The 21,999-nt window shown below is 38.0% G+C and overlaps 1 protein-coding gene across 2 annotated transcripts in view; it reads left to right on the top strand.

The window, feature by feature from the left end:
- LOC131536492 (gastrula zinc finger protein XlCGF57.1-like) overlaps positions 1 to 12,946 on the top strand; it is a 173,747-nt gene extending 160,801 nt beyond the window's left edge. The window contains exons 1-3 of one of the 2 annotated variants that reach the window (XM_058769453.1): positions 2,454 to 3,495; positions 6,220 to 6,490; positions 10,090 to 12,946. In XM_058769453.1, coding sequence (XP_058625436.1) covers positions 6,433 to 6,490; positions 10,090 to 11,717 — 1,686 coding nt within the window. In that variant the 5' untranslated portion in view covers positions 2,454 to 3,495; positions 6,220 to 6,432 and the 3' untranslated portion in view covers positions 11,718 to 12,946. Of the gene's footprint in view, positions 1 to 2,453; positions 3,496 to 6,219; positions 6,491 to 10,089 lie in introns of those variants that run through there. The other variant, XM_058769459.1, reaches the window with a different exon arrangement.
- Positions 12,947 to 21,999: the final 9,053 nt, after the last annotated feature.

Genomic DNA, 21,999 nt, shown 5'->3' with positions numbered 1-21,999 from the left:
ATGTAAAGTGAATAGATGTGTGTGCAAAGACTGAAGATGATAAAGTTCAAGCAACAGAATAGGGGGGGATGGAGGGGTTTTGGAGGTGGACAAAGAGATGGTGTAGGGATGGTGATGGGAGGATGACGATGATGCCCTGGCGGCTTAGATGGTGTTTGGCACATGGCACAGACCCAGAGCATCCCAGTGCTGACAACACACGGCGGAGTCGAGGGAGGGAGGAGCCAAGATGTAGATGGTGTGGCTGCCGACCGATGGAGACAGAGCTGGTGGATCCGAAGCCGCAGACTAAGGGCCGATGGAGCTGAGCGTCGTCGCAGGTTCCGGAGACCTGGGCACAGCCTAGTCAGTAGTGCCTTGCAGCTTTAGAAAAAAAAAAAAAACAGAAACAAAATTAGATAACAGATTTTTACATGAATGACTGAAAAGAAGCACAAATTAGCCACCTGGAATGGACACATTGCTAACGTTTTTCTTCCAAGATTGACCGAATCCCCCTCTATTAGGCCTGATTCAAAAATCTCTATAACAGAGGTGATACGACATTAAAATATACTTACTATTCCTTTGCTTGTCTCTGCACTCAGATTTCATTTTGTCTTCTATAGCAGCTGATCTAATAAAACAACAAATGTTAATATTTCTCACACACACACACACAAAAAGGCAAATGATGATTGATGATTTGTTTTCTATTTAAGAATGACAGAATGATGTACCTGGTCGGAAATATAGGTCAAAAACCTTACCAGTCTCAGCAGTTTCAGATGTACTGTATGCTTTTATAAGCAACCCTTCTTACAATTTAATCTTTGTTCTTATCTGTAATGAGAAATATATAGAAAATAAAGTCATATGGTTGTCAAGCTTGAACAAATATAGACACCAATCAACCAACCAACACTACCACAGTTTGCTGATCAGCTCAAGACAAAGTAATTGTATGTTCATAATCATGGTTTTTCAAAGATCATTAACCTCATTACAATAAAGCTAAATTGTTCAGGAAATCAGAAATAAATATACTTCATGTTGCAAATAAAAGAATGTTAATGTTAACTAATTTTATTAAATTTTTTTCTGCCAATGCATGTGTCAAACACATGACTGGTACAGACAAATAACGTTAATTAAATACAAATCTTACCTGAAGTCACAGTGAGGTTCTGAAGCCAGACGCAGAAGCTGGTAAACATAAGAACATACCGCTTTATGCCATGGTCTGTCTGAATACTGGATTCTGATTGGCTGGCAGGTGTTGATTAAATTCGTTGAACTGCAGGTAGTTCCAGGTCAGTTTAATCACGTTCTATATTAATGCGCTTCCTATAAACATTGGTAACCATAGTAACATACAGTTACAGTTGAATAGTAATACAGACGAAAATAACCGTCATTTTTATCGTTCCGGTCAAATATTGCAGCACAAATATTATTAACATCTTTAATATGTGAATGCTGGCAAATGACCATGGCATAAACGGATAATCAACGGCTAGCTGTGCATTAAATGATTTGAATGCACTTCGCTGCGCGTCCGGCGGTTCTTCGCCTCCAAGTCGTGCATTCAAATCGTTTAATGCACAGCTAGCCGTTGATTATCCCTTATGTATTTTCTAATTAATTTCATAATTCCCCCAAAACAATTTGAATTCTGCCATCACTCACCCTTAAGATGCTCCAAATCATCTAAGACTTTCGTTCATCTTCGAAAGAAAAGCGGAGATATTTTAATGAAATCTGAGAGACGTCCCTCCGATGAAAAGATTAATCAAAGATGTTCACGTTTCAAAAAGTTCATCGCAAAGAAACATTGCCAAAGTAATCCATAATTGCGTGGTTTCCTCCAAGCGCCCTAAAGAGACACGATCGCTCTATATAACATAAAACCGTTTAAATTTAGACTTATATTCACATTCAAGGGACATTTGCACGCACATCATATTTGATTTACGAAGCTCTCTGCTGTGAGCTTAAAAGTGTAATTAAGCATATATTTATTACCAACGTATTTCTAGTATACTTTTTATAAACACATTAAAAGTATGCTTCTGTTTAGCATATTTTTTAGAAGTATAACTAAGCATATATTTAATACAAAAGTACTTCTAGTATACTTTTTAGAAATATATTAAAATGTAATTCAGTATATTTTTAATGCACTTGAAATAAGCATGTTGGAAATACAAATGTATTATAAACACTTGAATTTCAAGTATATTTTTAATACATTTAATACTACGTCTTTTTCACCTGGGATACGTAAGTGAAATTCCAAATGTATAGGAACCCGCCTTAAAAAAGAGCCGAGAGACTCTTCTGCAGAAGAGGCCTCGGCTTTATTCTTGTTAAATAGATAATAAAGTCTATTTTCTGGCATCAAACTCCAAGATTGTGTGTGATCATTCGAACGAGCGGCGGAAGACACTACAGGCCTTCAAGTTATGATTTGTGTGATTTATGACCAGAAACATATCAAAAATAAATACTGCCAGATAAAATGACATATTGATTGATGGGGGGACATTATTATTGAGCTTCGGTTCGAGTCTGTGAACCCAAAGGAATTAAATATTTAGCATATATGTTATAATTGTATTGTGTTTCTGCAGTTTTGTTACAAAAAAAAAAATAAAAATCAGAAAATGTAGAAATTCAGACAAACACGTGAGGAGAAAGAGTTCATGTGACGGAGCTGCAGAGAGAGTTATTACAGTTAGATATTTACATTTACATTTAGTTATTTAAATACAACAGACGCTTTTATCCAAAGCTTTTATCTGACAAATGAGGACAATGGAAGCAATCAAAACCAAGAAAAGAGTAACAACATACAAGTGCTAATGCAAGTCTCGGTTAGCCTAATGCAATTGGTGATTAATTTGATAATTATGTTTGGGAAATACCATATGCACAAACAAACATGGTCTAATAATAAACCTAACATTACATAATTTAAAATAGCACATTGAAATTATAAGCAGCACATTGAAGCCTTAAAAGATCTAAGAATTAAAAAAGCAAAAAGGATGTATAGAATGTTTGAATCCTTTTCTAATAGAAATATCTTGTAAATTATTCCCTGTAGATTATTTTTTTCCTTCTGTCTTTTTTCTGTTTGTTCCTTTCATGCTATTATGAATGTAACTGATTGAAAACACTGTGATATGTGTATGTTGTGTTACTGTTCTTGTTATGCAATAAAACAAATAACTAACTAAAACCAAGCTTATTTAACAAACAAACACTTTAACTTACATCAGCGGGATAAATACATACAAAGTCAAAACCCATCTTTGGAAACAAATATTGGGAGTGTAATGTAATTATTTAGTTTGTCTCTGGTCTCATTAGATTAGATGGAGGGGGCGGGGTTTGTGACTATACTGAGTCCAGCCGCCTGGAGGCGCTCGAGACGCTCTGCTTCACTCTGCAGCGCTCGTGAGGATCACTCGGTGTGCGCATGCGCGAGAGACTGAGAGGTGTACGGTGAGAGTGAGTCCTCTTTTTCTTCTCTTTCTTATCTATTATTTGCTTTTTGGTGTCGTGCATGGATTATTTTGCGTAATTAAGTTTGAGGGCAGCAGGAATGTGAGGTAAATGTCAGCTTCTCGTATGAATAGCGCTGGAGTGATTTACTTAACGTGTTTAGTTAGTGAAGAAAGAGACTTTTACTCCAGAAATGCCCTTAAAAACGATCATATTGTGTCTAATGTTCCTCCGTTCATAAAAGATGAGTTGAATACAGAGTTGTTCAGGACTTAAACATGTAGCTCTCAGTTAGACACTTACTGAAGTGAGCTACATTTTGGTGAATTAATGTTACAATTTGTATTTATTTATTTCCAGTGGTAATTGAAGTAAAGTATTAAAGCATTGTGGTTGTGTACTTATATATATTTTTTTTTTTAAAGTCTCACCTGTAGTAAGTCATTCCTGTCACTAGGAACCTACTACAAACCTGTGTTTTTAAATTATTTTAAATTAATTCTGTGAAAACTTTTGAACAGAATGAAGATGTGTACATTTTTCTTATTTTGCCTATATATCATATTTTTTTTCATTTAGTTCTGGCCTTCAGAGGGTACAGAAGATAGTTATATGTTTTCCAGAACTCCAAATAAGTTTTCACCCCCGGCTCTTAATGCATGGTTTTTCCTTCTGGAGCATCAGTGAGCATTTGATCCTTCTGTAATAGCTGCATACGCTGCTACGCTGTTTTGTTGTCATGCCTCATGTGACCCAGCGGCTCAAGCGCAAGCGGATACAGCGAGAGATGGAACAGAACTCCGAGCTACAGAGGAAATGAAAAGGAGAGGAAGGAAATCCTTCACATAGTGCATATTGTATATAATTGTATACCGAATTTGTCCTTTTTATGCAGTATCACTGTAAGGTGTGTACTGAGTTTGGCCTTTTAATACTATTTATTTATGCATTTAGCCACTTTAAATGATTTCATTATAATGGTTTTCTATGGGAGTAAAATGCTTAACATGTAATTTAGCATGTTTGCACATATATTCTGGGCTCAGCTGCTTGCCACGTATTACATTTTATTAACAAACTATATACCGAATTTAGTCTATTTATTTATTTGGTCTTTAGCTCTGTCTTCCTCCATTGCACCATATTAAATGTTTTTATATTGCAATGAGAGAAAATGAAATTCAGCGTGTTGCATTCATGTTCTGGGTTAATCTGCTTACTTGTACATACATAGTAGGCCTATATATTTTTATAAACTATACCGAATTGGGCCTTTTCATATCACAGTTTTTTATTGCAATAATAACAAACAAATATTACAGTATGTAGCCTATAAAACAAAGAGAAAATACAGTACGTACATAACATACGAAAATCCTTTCAATACTAAACGAGTTATTGTTTAATAGGCCTAGTTCTTTTTCATATCACTGTCTTCATTCAATAAGCCGCTTAAGTTAAACTTTTCTTTACAATGGTTTTCTATGGGAGGAAAATGCATAATGTGAAAACTTTGAGAGTTGCTTTCATATTCTGGGCACATGCTAACTTGTAGGCCTATATCTAGTTTGCAAAATTAATAAGTTGTATACTGAGTTTTGTCTTTTAATATTACGTTCTTCATTAAGCTACGTTAATTATTTTTATAACTCTTTTCTAGGAAATACTTAAAATGAAACTGTGCATTGCTTTCATGTTCTGGGCTCCTCTGCCTGTAAAGTCCTTTTAGAAAGGCAAATAATATCCACGTAGCTTTAAAGTGAATATAATATTAGTCACATCAACATTTAGTATTGTTAATTTTTTTAATTGTTGTTGGTCATTTAAATGTATGTTTTTTTTAAATGACAGTTATCAGTATCGGTATTGGAATTGGTATCGGCGATACTGGCCCTGTATTTACTCGGTATCGGATCGATACCAAAATTTGCAATATCGCACACCCCTATTGTGAAAAGATGGATCTCAAAATCATACAGTCATTGTTAGAAAGGGTTCAAATAGACAAAAATGCTGGAAAACCAAAGAATTAGTGGGAGCTGGAGGATTTTTCTGAAGAACAGCAGGCAGTTTAACTGTTCAGGACAAACAAGGGACTCGTGAACAACTATCACTAAACAAAAAACAAAGCTGTGGACCATTCAGGGAACAACACAGTATTAAGAAACAAGGGGGTGTAAACTTTTGAACTGAGTCATTTTTATAAATTCAACTATTAATTTCTCTTGTGGACTATATGTAAACATATTTTATGTGAAATACCTTATTCAGGTCAGTACTACATAAAATAATAACATGCACTTTGCATGATCCCTCTGATTTTGGTAAAATAATTAACATTTTGCATAAGCTTTTGGCATTTGAACAGCACCCAGCTGGGATCATGCGTATACTCGTAGAAAACAATGTGTGTGAATTTTAAGACGTGGTGCGGAGCAGCACTGTGCTTCTCGTCCGGTATGTGACCGCATTAAGGCTGGAATAGCCTCTTGTTTGTTGAGGTGAGAACTGACACAGATGACTTTTAGGAGAAGACACTGTAAGCTAGGCTGGTAGTTTGCTTTTTCCACCGACGAGGATAAAGGAGAGGGCCACAGTTCAAGAGTCACGGTTCACTACTGTAATATAATATAGCAATATAATGAGTTACAAAGAGACAACACCTAATGCCTCTTTGATTTATTGTTGATTTTGGCAAATCTGCTTTTCCACACATAAATTAATATTCAGGGAAGCTCCTCCCACAACAACACATCATCAGTGAAGCTCCTCCCACAAGAATTACATCAACATTGAAGCTCCTCCCACAACAATCACACATTCAGCAATTCACCAATAAATGCTGGAATATTCCCATCAGTTTATGAGTGAAGATGAGCATCAAATCATCAGGAAGAGCTGAAATCTGCAGAGACTGAGTTTATTAAAGAGGACAGAGAGAAGATGAGAGATCCAGAACCCTGCAGAATCAAACACACTGAAGATACTGAACAACAAACAGGTTGGTGTTTATTCTTCATTCATTCATTAATAATGGTGATGGTTAAAAAACTGTTTTAGATTTTGGCTTGTTCTAACAGGAAAAAACTCTAGAGCTGTTGAATAATTTTGCTTAAGTATCACAACACAAGGGACGCTTCCTATGATCGGGGTACTTTATTTTATTTTTCACAACAAAATATATGTTAGATCGAGTCTCCACGCCAAATAAATAAGATCCAGTCCCGGATGCCAGATCCTGTCAGAAAATATCAATTTTGACTGGTATCTGAACAAATAGTCAGCAGGGTAGTTGATAACCAAAACCCATTAACATCAAGTCTTGTCTGGTACCAAAACTGTATAAACAGTCTTTTATCAACCAAGAAGTTGACTGAGCAAAGCCAGAGAAGATCAGAAGCAGGAGACGAAGTGATTAGGGCTGGGCAAAAAAATCGATTTTTCGATTAATCGTTTTTTTTTTTTAAATGACGTTGATTTGATATCGATTCTGGTCCGTGTACGTTGCGTTCATTCGTTTTTTGATTAAATATTGAAAACCAAAACATGAGAAAACGGCACCATTTTCATTTTTCGTTTTTTCAAAAAAATGAAAAAACAAGAAATCGGCTTGTTTTTCCGTTTTTACATTCAGGGTTAGAAAATGGATAAACAGCTTGAATGTTCGATTTCCACATGTGGGAGGGAATTAAACGCCCCTTTTCACTGATTGGTCATGCCAAAAATGAAATGGTGCCGTCATGATGTCGTCTTCAGTAGCCTACTGTGTAACAGATAAGAGTCCTCCGCTGTTAAAGCGTTTATTGCAACTCCTGCATCTCTCTCTCATCAAACAACCAGACTAACAAATGAACGGGGTTTACTTCTGTGTAGTCATAGATTCTCTATGGCAATTAGGTGCTTATTGCAGAAATATGTATGTACCTTGGATCTGCAGCCACATTACCCTTTTAGTCTATTTCTTTGGCGCACCGCACATTTTATTTAGCTGTCCAGTTATCAAAATCTGTGTAGCAATGCTGCGTGACGCATTGGACAACACGGCGAATGCATTTACATTATAGTGAAGCGCAGAGCAGTATTGATTTTAGTATATCCAGCAGTCATAACTTTTAATTTAGACAGTACAGTTTCATTAATAATGAGTATAAATTGATTTCATTTTAGACACAAAACAGTCACAAAACACAGGCGTTTCATTCTTGAATGAATCCGAGTCTTTGAATGAATCGTTTGAGCGAGTGGTTCAATGACCCATTTGCTTTTGAACGAATCGGTTGAATTGATGACTCTATGACTCATTCATCAACACAATGACTTGCCGCCACCTACTGGCGATGTAACCTTCATAATTCAAGTATCCAATTGTTTCATTTTGTCACTCATTCCATATTTCTGTAGGCTATTCAAAATGTTTTTGTTTAAAACATTAACCTAATTCCATAATGAAATTGCTGTGTTAATGCATTTATTTGACAGTATCGTATAAACTTCTCTATGAAAAATAAATAAATAAATCAAAATAATAATCAAAACGATAAGATACACTAAAATCGATTCACACTAAAATCGATACTGGTCTGCACTTCACTATAATGTAAATGTCACGCAGCTTTGCCACACAGATTTTGAAAACTGACTGCTAAATAAAATGTGCGGTGCGCCAAAGAAATAGACTAAAAGGGTAACGTGGCTGTAGATCTGAGATACATACATATTTCTGCAATAAGCACCTAATATTTGCCGTATAGAATCTATGCCTACACAGGAGTAAGCCCTAGGCGCTACCCCAGTATGGTTTGTGTCAAGCCATTTGTTAGTCTGGTTGTTTGATGAGAGGAGATGAACGAGAGTTGCAATAAACACTTTTATTCTGTTGCACAAAACTGAAGACGACATGATGACGGCACCATTTGATCCTTGCTTGACCAATCAGTGGAAAGGGGCTTTTCATTCCCTCCCACACGTGGAAATCGAACATTCAAGCTGTTTATCCATTTTCTACCCTGAATGTAAGAACGGCAAATCAAGGCAATTTCTTGTTTTTTCTTTTTTTTTGAAAAAACGAAAAACGAAAATGGTGCGGTTTTCTCGTGTTTCTTTTTTCAATTTTAAATCAAAAAACGAATGAACGCAATGTACACGGACCGATTCTCAAAAGCCGCGAATCAATCTTTTCCGGTATTTATTTCAGCACGCATTTAAAACAAGATCTGATTAATGTGATTCTTATCATTAGTCTTCTCCACTACATGTCACCCTTATTTACCGATGCGCGATGTTACAACAGAAAGCCTGTCATTCATTCAGTGCGTATCATGGCGGAGATACTGTTGATGAGAACCAAGAACAAAGCCATACGCATGATTCGTAATGCTCAGGTGAAATGAAGCATTTGATATCACGCATAAGGCATGATTTCTGCAATGAATGAATGAATGGCGGATGGCGCGATGCACTCTTTTGTTTACTACACACATACTAAAGCGCGCTCGCGGTGTTTTCATCTTCTGCCGTCTCACTATATGATGATATTAACACACTGCTGCTCTGAGTCATTTCATTAGCATTTTACAGTTTAATTTGAGAAAACTACCATCATATCACATGATACACAGCAGCTGCAAGTTCCTCACGGCAACCTGTCAAAATAAAAGTTTAGTTTAACGTTAAGAGCAGTCTTAAGACTCGGTGCTACTACTAATAATAAATCTTTATTTTTAAAGGAATAATCCCATTTGATTTCTTTTTAATTTCAACAGTAAACCTCTGTTGTGCAGCACTTTGTTTGCCAAAAAATAAAAGGGTTACATTTTCATTTGATTAGGATAAATTAATGTTTTTTTTTTTTATGCCTTCATTTGATTACCAGAAAAATTAAGAACATTTTATAGGGCCCTATTATTGTTTAAGAAAGGACCCTATACAAAAAAAAAAAAGGTTTAAAATACAGGCCTGTGGTTCTTAATTTCTTTTTTATTAATTCACTATTTGTAAACTGATGTTTACTGTTCATTTTGTTAGAAATATCAATAGCTTTTGTATTGAAATTATATTCACTGAATGTAAAAAAATAAAATAAAAAAATCGAGAATCGAATCGAATCGGGACTTCTGAATCGAGACCCAGCCCTAGAAGTGATGATGATAAAAAGGAGAAAAGTTTATTGAAAAATCTTTGTTGCATATCCACAAATCCAACAAGTAGTGTTTTACCAAACACAACAACATCCCATAAACCTGATTAAAAAAATAATACATTACATAAATGACTAATGGTTATGAATGATTATATGAATAAATGATTATAAATTAATAAAAACAAGAAAATAAAAACATATTTAATCATTCTCCATATAGAAACATGAGGTTTGTGCCTATAATATTTTAAAACTAATAATTTGAAGATCAGTGTACCTCATTCATGGGAAGTTTCAGGGACGTATAATTTATAAAACTGCATCAAAATGATCAATTTTGTGATACAATTATCTACTTTCTGATGTTATATCAGGTTTAACTTTTATGCCCTTTCACTTTTCTGTGTGTTTTTTTTTTTAACGAGTTACTGACAAATGTACTGTTTTTAATTTTGTTTCAGAGTTGATTGAAGATAATGAAGAGAAAGAAGAATTGAGTGAAGTTGAGGAGAAAAATCATGTCAAAAGTGGAGAAAAACCCAAGCAGAAAGATTTAAAGAAAAAAAGGGCCAAGAAATCTTTCACCTGCACTCAGTGTGGAAAGAGTTTTACACGCAAACAACATCTTGAGCGTCACATGAGAGTTCATACTGGAGAGAAACCGTTCACTTGTGATCAGTGCGGGAAGAGTTTTACACAATCAGCACACCTTAAGGATCACATGAACATCCACACTAGAGAGAAACTGTACACATGTGATCAATGCGGGAAAACATTTTTGTGGGCTTCAGACCTGAAGAAACACCTGAGAGTTCATACAAAGGAGAAGCCACATTCATGTCATTTGTGTGGAAAGAGTTTTTTGCATCCAGAACATTTAAAAGTACATCAGAAAATACATACTGCTGTGAGAGAGTACATGTGCTTTGAGTGTGAAAAGACTTTTACTACAGAGAAATATTTAAAACGGCACCAGAGGATCCACACTGGAGAAAAACCACACACATGTGATCAGTGCGGGAAGAGTTTCTCACTAAAAAGAGACCTTACAAGACATATGAGAGTTCACACTGGAGAGAGACCGTTCACTTGTGATCAGTGCGGGAAGAGTTTCAGACAATCATCAAGCCTTAAGAAACACATGAACATCCATACTAGAGAGAAACTGTACACATGTGATCAATGCAGGAAAACATTTTTGTGGGCTTCAAACCTGAAGGATCACCTGACAGTTCATACAAAGGAGAAGCCACATTCATGTCATTTGTGTGGAAAGAGTTTTTGCAAGCTACAACATTTAAAAGAACATCAGAAAAGACATACTGGTGTGAGAGAGTACATGTGCTTTGAGTGTGAAAAGACTTTTACTTCAGCGAGCCATTTAAAACGGCATGAGATGATTCACACTGGAGAGAAACCTTACAAGTGTTCACACTGTGACAAGAGATTCAGACAGTCAGCAGATCTGAAAACACATGAGATGATCCACACTGGAGAGAAACCGCACACATGTGATCAGTGCGGGAAGAGTTTCCCAATAAAAGGACACCTTATGTCACACATGAGAGTTCACACTGGAGAGAAACCGTTCACTTGTGATCAGTGCGGGAAGAGTTTCTCACAATCATCAGGCTTTAAGCATCACATGAACATCCACACTGGAGTGAAACTGTACACATGTGATCAATGTGGCAAAACATTTTTGAGAGCTTCAGACCTGAAGAATCACCTGAGAGTTCATACAAAGGAGAAGCCGCGTTCATGTAATTTGTGTGGAAAGAGGTTTTCACATCTACAAAATTTGAAAGAACATCAGAAAATTCATTCCGGTGTGAGAGAGTACATGTGCTTTGAGTGTGAAAAGACTTTTACTTCAGCAAAGAGTTTAAAACAGCATGAGATGATTCACACTGGAGAGAAACCTTACAAGTGTTCACACTGTGACAAGCGATTCAATCGGTCATCAAATCTGAAAACACATGAGAGGATTCACACTGGAGAGAAACCGTATCACTGCATTGCATGTGGGAAGCGGTTCACTGATTCATCTTCTCTACACAAACATACAAAAAACATTCACAGTAAGTAGATCATCTTCAGATCCAGCACTTTCAGATCTGATGCTGCGTCCTCACCAAATGTGACACAATAATGCATTAAGCAATACAATATCATCTGGACAAATCTTTCATTACAAGAGACATGACAAAAAGACATTATCTAAAGTTTTCACAGTGAATAAAGTTCATCTTCAAAACCAGCAGATTCAACTCAGATTCAGTTCCTCCCCAGAGAACAATGTCCAAAAGTTTTATTCTTGTGTATCATTTTGCTTCATGATGTAAATGATATCATTGTGCTTTCTTATGGGTTTCATGTTATGTTCAATTGTTTCATTTTATTTACCGATACTCATCCATACTTGTAAGTCAGTAGGAGAGAGATCCAGCTCATTAGTTTTCACTCTTTCACTCTAAATGTAATTATTGATTAAATGTTACTTTTTTTATTAATACACTGTTATCTTTTTATATTTTATCAACAACTTTTATTGTCTGCTGATTGTATTGTAAAAAAGTAATTTTATAATTTTAGTGTAACCCTTTTCTTAACCCTAATTATTTCTCTAACACAAATCCTGGATCCCCGGCAGTTAGATGGTGAATTAGGCCGGTATTTTTCTTTGTGTTTACAAAAAAAAAATAATAATAATAATTCTCCTGTACCAATTTACCCAATCCCTTTACTAAAGATCAATTTAAACAATTCTTATTTGCAATTCACAGAAATTCAGTAACTTTGTAAATGAATTAACTTGCCAAACTCAATAAAATACCAAAGTACAAATGTTAAAGAGAAAAAGAATAACAAAGATTTATTTTTGTTTTACATTAATGTAATAACTCCCTTTTTTTTCTTAAAGAAAACAGTAAATGAAGAAATTAATAACCTTCTTTTGAAAGAAAGCAGGTAAACAATTATCCCTGATGATATGCAAGTTACTTCTTTTAAATAAAAGATATAAACCTCTTTTTTTCTCAGAACGGTTCTTGTTCTTTCACACTTATTACACTCCTTCTTAACCTTGTTCCTATTTTTGAATACTATAACTCAATTGAAATATATAATGTCAATTCAGAACCTTATTCTGGCAAAACACTCAGTTGCCTCCAGAACCACGTAATACAATGATGAAAAACAATATCTCTTTCAAGATCATTTATACACTTGAGAAAACTTGCAATTCACACCATACACCGTCTTTCAGTACTGTATGCACATTAATTACATGTCTTACGATCAGTTCAAATATATGTAAGTCAGTCAAACAGTTCAAATGTACGATCGATCGTTATCGTTGAGGCCCAGTTCGTTGGTGCACATTAATCAGATGATGATGAATTCAAAGTACTCGCTCACAGTCAAGGAGTCACGAAAATGAATCAACTTACATCCTTCCAACGATAATGAGGAAATCGTCAGGTGATATTTGAATTATTTACTAATAAACTATGTTTTCTGTGTCAGTGTCGCCAAGATGAAGATGATGATCCTGACTCGCCATCTCATTAGATGCGCCTTTAGAGAGAAGTGCATCTTCACTGAATATAATGAAAGAGTTTTTGTTATCGATTTGATTTATTTCGTTAAGTGGTAATTTAAATCTTTCTATAGATATATTTATCATGTCTGTGAGGCATGTATTCGCTGACTTTCGGTTCATTTTTGTGAAGCGCTCCTGTTCAAGAGGTTTTGCATCATTGTTTTATTTATTTTATAAAAAGTTTTTTTTATATTGTGAGTGCACACAAATAAAAGTAGACCCTTTACAATTCTGAATGATGTATTACTCTTACCTTTATGAGCAAAAATTACTGCGTAAGTTGTTTTCATTGAGAAGAATGCAATTGATTGCGCTGGCGCCTCCATGTCCTGCGCTTTAGCTTCCACTCTCCGCACAAACTACTGGATGCAGCGCACATTTATCTAGGTTTAACGTTTAAACATTGTTATATGCTTGAACTGTTTTAGTATATCTATAGATTGTATTTTAGGCAAGTCGTAATGATTTGAGAAGGCTAAATTGATCAAACATGGCTATGATCAGCCTGCCGGTCTGCTGCTGGCTGCTTGGTCGTTACTTTAAGAAAGAATAAACTTATCTAACAAACAAAAAAATGCTCCAAACGTTTTTCTAAATTAACTTAATAAAAAAATGAAATAAAATTTCGAACATTCACCATTACATACAAAACTGAACTATTTTAATAGCTGAAACAGTATAACGCGATCGCGATTTCGACCGAGGGGGCTTCTACCGGAACGTGATCTGTACTTAGGGGGACAACAACCCACTTTCCAGTAGGAGAAGAAATGCCAGTTTTGCCTCCTGCTCACGGGCACTGTAACTACCACACCGCTAGTTTCAGTTTTGCTTTAAATATTTAGTCTGGGCGTTTATAATAAATGTTTATAGTGAATGCCACTGAAAATAAGTAAAAAACAAACAAAAATTACAAAGCATATTAAACAATATGGGCTCAGCTGAGATACGAACTGTATGGGCCGGTACATAGCGGGTATCTCCATGCATGCGCGTAAGTGGCAGCTCTGACATCTGTTCAGGCCTCAGCTCTACCAGGGTAGGTTGCGCTAGGGTGACTGTACTACCAGAATCCAACAAGTCCTGAACTGGTTTCCCCTCCAGCTTCACCATCCTGATGGGGCCAGGGGGAGGTCCTTCTTTGTGCATAACGCACCCGGCCATCCAGGCTTGGGCCGTCGGCGCTGGGGGTTCGGTGGGCATTGGCTCATTGACGAGGTCGGGGACCGCCGGTCTGCTGACTGGTCACGGTGCACCTTTGAGCGGACGCCGCTCCATTACCCTGCGGGGCGCCAGGCTCACTCTCTCCCCGGTGTTGCGAGCGTTCGTTGCCTCCGCCAGCTCGACAGCTCCAACAAGACTGGCGATGTCACGTGGATTTGTCATACTGACCGGGCGTCTCAGCGCACGGGGCAGCGCCCGTAAGAGCCGATCCACGATGACCTTCTCCGCCACCTGGTCAGCGGTAGGTGAATCGGTAAGGAGCCACAGGTGTGCCAATCAGGCGAGCTGCGCAGCTTGAGCTCTAATAGTCTTCCGTTCGTCGTAGGTCCATTGGAAGAACTGCTGTGCCGCACACAAGGGAGACAGACCCACCCTGGCAAGAATTTTGGCTTTGAGCTCATCATATTTTTCATTCCTGGGCGCTTGTAGGGAATAATAGGCCCGCTGAGCTTCCCCGGTGAGGAAGGGGGCAAGAATGCGAGTCTACTCTTCTGGTACCCACCCCTCCCGGGTTGCGATAACCTCAAAGGTATGAAGGTAGGCTTCGATGTCATCGTGCTCGGTTAGTCGGGCGAGGCATTGGTGGGCCCTGGCGGATGAGTCTGGGAGGGGCACCTGCCCCGCCCCGCTGGCCTGCAGTTTGTCAACGACCTGGTCAGTATATTCTTGTCTAGCTGCCAGTCGTTCTTTAAACTGCTGCTGGCGGACCACGAGCTCAGCCAGGTGGCGAATTACTTCTTCCAGTATTCGTAGAGAGAGTGAGAGCGAGAGCAGTTCTCCTAGGTGAAACAGAAGGAGTGTTAGCAAATCTTGGCGATAATAGTCTGTGTCTCAATTCACCTGCACTGCCCGCATTCTCCACCATATGTCGCGGGGTGAATGAGCACACAGACGCTGAAATGCAATAATTGCCCCCGAGGGTGATTTATTGACACACACTAATCACACGTGCTCAGATGAAGGGTGGTCAGTGCAGTAGTCCACACGGTGCTTGTGGTGTGAAGTATAGTGCGAAGTGTCACTCTACTGGGGTGCAATCTGATTATGTGGGGAATGAGAAGAAACAAGCATTAGTTCTGGCTGGAGCTCCATTGCGCCTCCCCACCCATGCCTCTTCTCCTGGCTTTTATGGTTGAGGGGATCGAGCTCCAGGTGCGCCACTCATCACGCACAGGTGTTGGTGTTGTGTGATCAGTGTGGGAGCGGCGTTTCCAGGGCGACGCTGATCTGGAACTGGGACACTCGCCACAAAGGCAAGACAATCTGAAGTCTGGCCGTCCGCATTCTAGAGAAATTAAATAATCGTGTACCTTGTCAAGTCAAGTCAAGTCTTTATTTATATAGCGCTTTTACAATACAGATTGTGTCAAAGCACTTAACAGTATCAAATTGGAGGATAGAGTGTCAGTAATGTATAATGATAAGATTAAACACTCAATTTTCAGTTAAAGGCATTTCATTATTGAATTCAGAGATGTCATTGTCTAGCTCAGTTTAGTTTAAATAGTATCTGTGCAATCAAATCGGCGATAATCGCTAGAAATTAAGTATCCCCAACTGAGCAAGCCAGAGGCGACAGCGGCAAGGAACCAAAACTCCTCTGTGACAGAATGGAGAAAAACCTTGGGAGAAACCAGGCTCAGTCGGGGCCAGTTCTCCTCTGACCAGACGAAACCCGCAGTTCAAAAGTTTATATTTCTATTTTAATTTTGTTGCAATTTCTAACAATAGTAGTATTATGTAGTTAGGTATTTTATTATATTTTAGTTATTTTGTTATTTTTGGTTGATATATCTGGGGATATATCTCTGGGGGTCATCTGGGTGTCCTTGTCTCCACTGACGATCAGGGCTGTAGACATCATCTCTTGGTGCTGATCCACCATCTGATCGGATACGGACTGAGAAACAGACTAGGAAAGAAACAGACAAATATTAGCGTAGATGCCATTCAACTTACGATGTAACGAGTACATCGTGTGTTATGGGGAGTGTTCCCGGTTCCGGTTGATCTAATTAATGCAGCCTAACAATCCTTTAACGGATTTGAATAATAGAAGCGTATTAATGTGTTATGTGTAAGCCAGGCTAAAGAGATGGGTCTTTAATCTAGATTTAAACTGACAGAGTGTGTCAGCCTCCCGAACAGTGTTAGGTAGACTGTTCCAGAGTTTGGGTGCTAAATAGGAAAAGGATCTGCCGCCCGCAGTCGATTTTGATATTCTAGGTATTATCAAACGGCCAGAGTTTTGAGAACGCAGCGGACGTGGAGGACTATAATGCGATAAGAGCTCGCTCAAGTACTGAGGAGCTAAACCATTCAGGGCTTTATAAGTAATTAACAAGATTTTAAAATCTATCCGATGCTTGATAGGGAGCCAGTGCAGTGTTGACAGAACCGGGCTAATGTGGTCATATTTCCTGGTTCTAGTAAGGACTCTAGCTGCTGCATTTTGGACTAACTGTAGTTTGTTGATCAAGCGTGCAGAACAACCACCCAATAAAGCATTACAATAGTCTAACCTTGAGGTCATAAACGCATGAATTAACATTTCTGCATTTGACGTTGAGAGCATTGGTCGCAATTTAGATATGCTTTTGAGATGAAAAAATTGCAGTTTTACAGATGCTAGAAACATGGCTTTCAAATGACAGATTGCTATCGAACAGCACACCTAGGTTCCTGACTGATGAAGAAGAATTGATAGAGCAGCCGTCAAGTGTTAGATAATGTTCTAGGTTATTACATTTGGGGTTTTAGGTCCGATAATTAACACCTCTGTTTTTCAGAATTTAGCAGTAAAAATTACTCGTCATCCAGTTTTTATATCGACTATGCATTCCGTTAGTTTCTCAATTTGGTGTGTTTCACCGGCCGAAGAAATATAGAGCTGAGTATCATCAGCATAACAGTGAAAGCTAACACCATGTCTCCTGATAATATCTCCCAAGGGTAACATATAGAGCGTGAAAAGTAACGGCCCTAGTACTGAGCCTTGAGGTACTCCATACTGCACTTGTGATCGATATGATACCTCTTCATTCACTGCTACGAACTGATGGCGGTCAGATAAGTACGATTTGAACCATGCTAAGGCACTTCCACTAATGCCAACAAAGTTTTGTAGTCTATTCAAAAGAATGTTGTGGTCGATAGTGTCGAACGCAGCGCTAAGATCCAGTAGAACTAATAAAGAGATACAACCACGATCAGATGATAGAAGCAGGTCATTTGTAACTCTAATGAGAGCAGTCTCAGTACTATGATACGATCTAAATCCTGACTGGAATTCCTCACAGATATCATTTTTCTCTAGGAAGGAATATAATTGTGAGGATACTACCTTTTCTAGTATCTTTGACAGAAAAGGGAGATTTGAGATCAGTCTGTAATTAACTAGATCTTTGGGGTCAAGTTGTGGTTTTTTAATGAGAGGCTTAATAGCAGCCAATTTGAAGGTTTTGGGGACATATCCTAATGACAATGATGAATTAATAATAGCCAAAAGAGGATCTATGACTTCTGGAAGCAGGTCTTTTAGTAGTTTAGATGGAATCGGGTCTAACATACATGTTGTTGGTTTAGATTATTTAACAAGTTTATACAATTCTTCCTCTCCCACAGTAGAAAATGAGTGGAATTGTTCCTCAGGGGGTCTATAGTGCGATATCTGATGCGATACTGTAGCTGACGGCTGCAGGGATACAATTTTATCTCTGATAGTATCGATCTTGGAAGTGAAGTAGTTCATAAAGTCATTACTGCTATGCTCTTGGGAAATGCCAACACCTGTTGATGCTTGATTTTTCGTTAATTTAGTTACTGTATTGAATAAATACCGGGGTTATGTTTGTTTTCTTCTAGAAGAGACGAAAAGTAATCAGATCTAGCAGTTTTAATGCTTTTCTGTAGGATAGGGTACTTTCCGCCAAGCTAAACGAAATACCTCTAATTTAGTTTTCCTCCAGCTGCGCTCCATTTTCCGGCTGCTCTCTTTAGGGTGCGAGCGTGCTCATTATACCACGGTGTTGGACTCTTATCCTTAATCTTCCTTAAGCGTAAAGGAGCAACCGCATCTAAAGTGCTAGAAAAGAGAGAGTCCATAGTTCCTGTTACATCATCAAGTTGTTCTGAGCTATTGGATATACTGAGGAACTGAGATAAGTCAGGAAGATTATTTATAAAGCAGTCTTTTGTGGTAGAGGTAATGGTTCTACCATATTTGTAAGAAGAAGTTGGCTTTACAGCTTTAGCTATATGGAATATACAGGAGACTAGATAATGATCTGAGATATCATCGCTCTGCTGCAAAATTTCAACGCCACTGACATCAATTCCATGTGACAGTATTAAATCTAGAGTATGATTTCGACAATGAGTAGGTCCTGACACGTGTTGTTTAACACCAATTGAGTTTAGAATGTCTATAAATGCCGATCCCAACGAATCTCTGTCATTATCAACATGGATATTAAAATCACCAAGGATTAGGACTTTATCTGCAGTCAGCACTAACTCCGATAGAAGATCAGAAAATTCTTTAATAAAGTCTGTATGGTGCCCTGGTGGCCTGTATACAGTAGCCAGTACAAACATCACAGGGGATTTGTCATTAACACTTGTTTCTTTGGATAACGTTATATGAAGCACCATTACTTCGAACGAATTATACTTGAAACCCAACCTCTGAGAGATACTGAAAATATTTCTATAAATTGTAGCAACACCTCCCCCTTTACCTTTTGGACGCGGTTCATGTTTGTAACAGTAATCTTGGGGTGTAGACTCGTTTAAAGTAATGTAATCATCTTGTTTTAGCCAGGTTTCTGTCAGACAAAGCACATCTAGTTTATGGTCAGTGAACATATCATTTACAAAAAGTGCTTTTGAAGAAAGGGATCTAATATTTAATAAGCCAAGCTTTATCATGTGTTTATCTGTCTCTCTCACTGTCACCCAGTTGCCCTGCTGCACGGGCTCAACCGAAACCGAACAATGTACAGGACTCCCTGAGCTAGTCGCATCCAAAGCAGTATCTACAGCCCTCACATTCTTACTATCCTCAACTAAAGTTTGGATGCGTGTCTCTAGTTCTAAAACCTTCTCTGTCAGCCTAACTATTTCCCTGCATTTATCACATGTGAATCCCTCGCTGCTGACAGAGACAGATAAACTATACATGTGGCAAACAGTGCAAACAACAATAGCAGGAGAAGAAGCCATTACTCACCGTGATTGATGAATGATACCAACTGAACTTACCACTTACCACTGTTGTTTGATGAGCTCGTGAAAACGGAGCGAGGAAAAATAAAATAATAATAGGCGCGAATAGAAATGCAAATGGAACCGCGAGTGACAAGCTAACGGGCTAACAAGCTGCACTCGCGGTTTTTAAAGGAGAACGATCAAATTAGTTAGATTAGTTTGAAAGATAACACCAGAAATATGGTGGGAATTAAGTTATATATTATCACTTTAGACAAAAGGGATTGAAAGTAAGGTAGAGATTCAATAAAAAGCGAAGGTACACGGAGCTACAAACACAAACCTCTCAGCAGCACAACAGACTGAAGCAATCGAACTCAGACCTTGACCTTGTGTTTACATACAATTCATCTGTACTGAAACTCAACATTATGTCTAAAGGTCTTGCATCTGCTGCACTTGTCAGGCTGATCATTTGGTATTCTTTAGTTTGCTCTACCACAAATGCATAAAAATGGTCATCAAAGTATTTGACTTTTAGGATGTTTTCACACCTGTAGATCGATTGCTTTGTTCCGAAACAGGGATTAAAATTATTACAATGTTGCTTTTTATTCTTGGTGCGGTTCGCTTTCACACAGTGAAGTTTCTAAACGGACCAAAATTGTAAATACAAGTCACGTGCGAGTAAACTGCCCTCTCATTGGTCAAATTTCCACGGAGCTGGAATGACAATTAATGATTCAACTGGAAAGAGAGGCAAAGAAACTCTCTCTCTCTCACACACACACACACACACGTCTGGATGGAAGGACAACAGCTTTGAGGGCTTATTGTTGTTGTTTTTTATTTGTTTTTTTGTAGCTGTCAATACATTTATTAATTTATCATTTTGAGCAGGAATTCAGGATTCGTCAGCAAAACATTGTTAAAATGCACCTATACGAAGAGCATTAAGATGGCATTATAAAATGAAAAGGCTCGCTTTGATTTTGAATGGCAAAGATGTGCACACCCACTGCTTTTCACGGAACTTACGTAATTACCCATTAGTCAGTGTGATATAGCCTGGTGCGTTGGTCCGTTGGATCGGATTGCTTTCTCACTACAATCGAACCGATCCAGAGTTCGTTTCCAATCGAGCCAAGACCACCTCGTTCAGACGATCTTGGACCGATTGTTTTGGCGCGGATCCGAATGCGATTGCCATGTTCACATATGCCCAAACTAACTGAGCTAAGGGGGGAAACGCACCAGGTTCCGAAACAACGGGCCAGGTGTGAAAGCACCCTTAGAATTCGTACAAACATCAGAATTGATACATTATCAGCCTGGGGGATAATGTGAATAATTTCACCAAACACAGGCTCTCCTTTACAATCTTTAGATGCAGCGCAGACCCAGTTCTGTAAGTATGACCATGCGCACTAACAGTGTGAGTGATATAGACGGTGCTGTTCAAAGTCAAGTCATCAGAGGTTGATCTCAGATTGTCCAGCACAGCATCAGCTTGCTTCAAAGAGCTGAAGGTAACGGTATGCATTTGTAACACTCATTTTCACAGAAAAAGGGTCACCCAACTTGAAGTTATACATTTGCTGAACTTGATGTTTGTAACTCAGCGTTTTAGAGATATTTTTGAAGTTTCCAACCACATGAGCGTGTCTTTTTAACGGATCATGCTTCGCCTCATATCTCATACACCACAGCTGAGAAAGAGGTCCAAACATAACCATCATCCTCGGATAATGGGTCATAAAATGATGTTTGGGAATCAGATTTCGATCATAGAGCTTCTTCAATAAAGTGGTCTACAATGAGTTCTTTCAAAAATACAGCAAGCCCGTGAGTAACAACAGGAGCAAAAACAATGCTGCATATTTCCCTCAGCAGAATGAATAGATGCCAGTGTTGACTTTTATTGCGTGCACACGTGCAAACGCCCAACACAAACAAAGAGACGAGGTCCTCATCACGGCTACTGTTACTGTTTGCGCTGAGTAAAGGAAGGATTTCCCTCGAAAGAAGAACACGATTTAATTCAGAAAAGGAGCTCAATCTGATGAGTAAGTAATATTTATTTTTTGCATTAGTTACCGTTTTATTGTGACATAAACTTGAACAGATTTAACAGTTAGCTGGGTTTTTCCCAAACGAAACAATATGATGAATGCTATGCATGTAAGGATGTTTAGACCATGTTTATTATTAATACTCATTTTAATAGCATGCTAAACAAGCTAATTTAAGTACAATTATTTTAAGTATATGTCCATTATATTATTTTCAATACACAGAGTCACTTGTAATTATATTTTTAGGGGGGACAAGCCTC

This window comes from Onychostoma macrolepis, chromosome 03 (assembly GCF_012432095.1).
Source record: "Onychostoma macrolepis isolate SWU-2019 chromosome 03, ASM1243209v1, whole genome shotgun sequence".
In the NCBI taxonomy this organism is placed as follows: domain Eukaryota; kingdom Metazoa; phylum Chordata; class Actinopteri; order Cypriniformes; family Cyprinidae; genus Onychostoma; species Onychostoma macrolepis.
The sequence above is the reverse complement of the archived record's forward strand: the minus strand, read 5'-3'. Positions and strand labels throughout refer to the sequence as shown.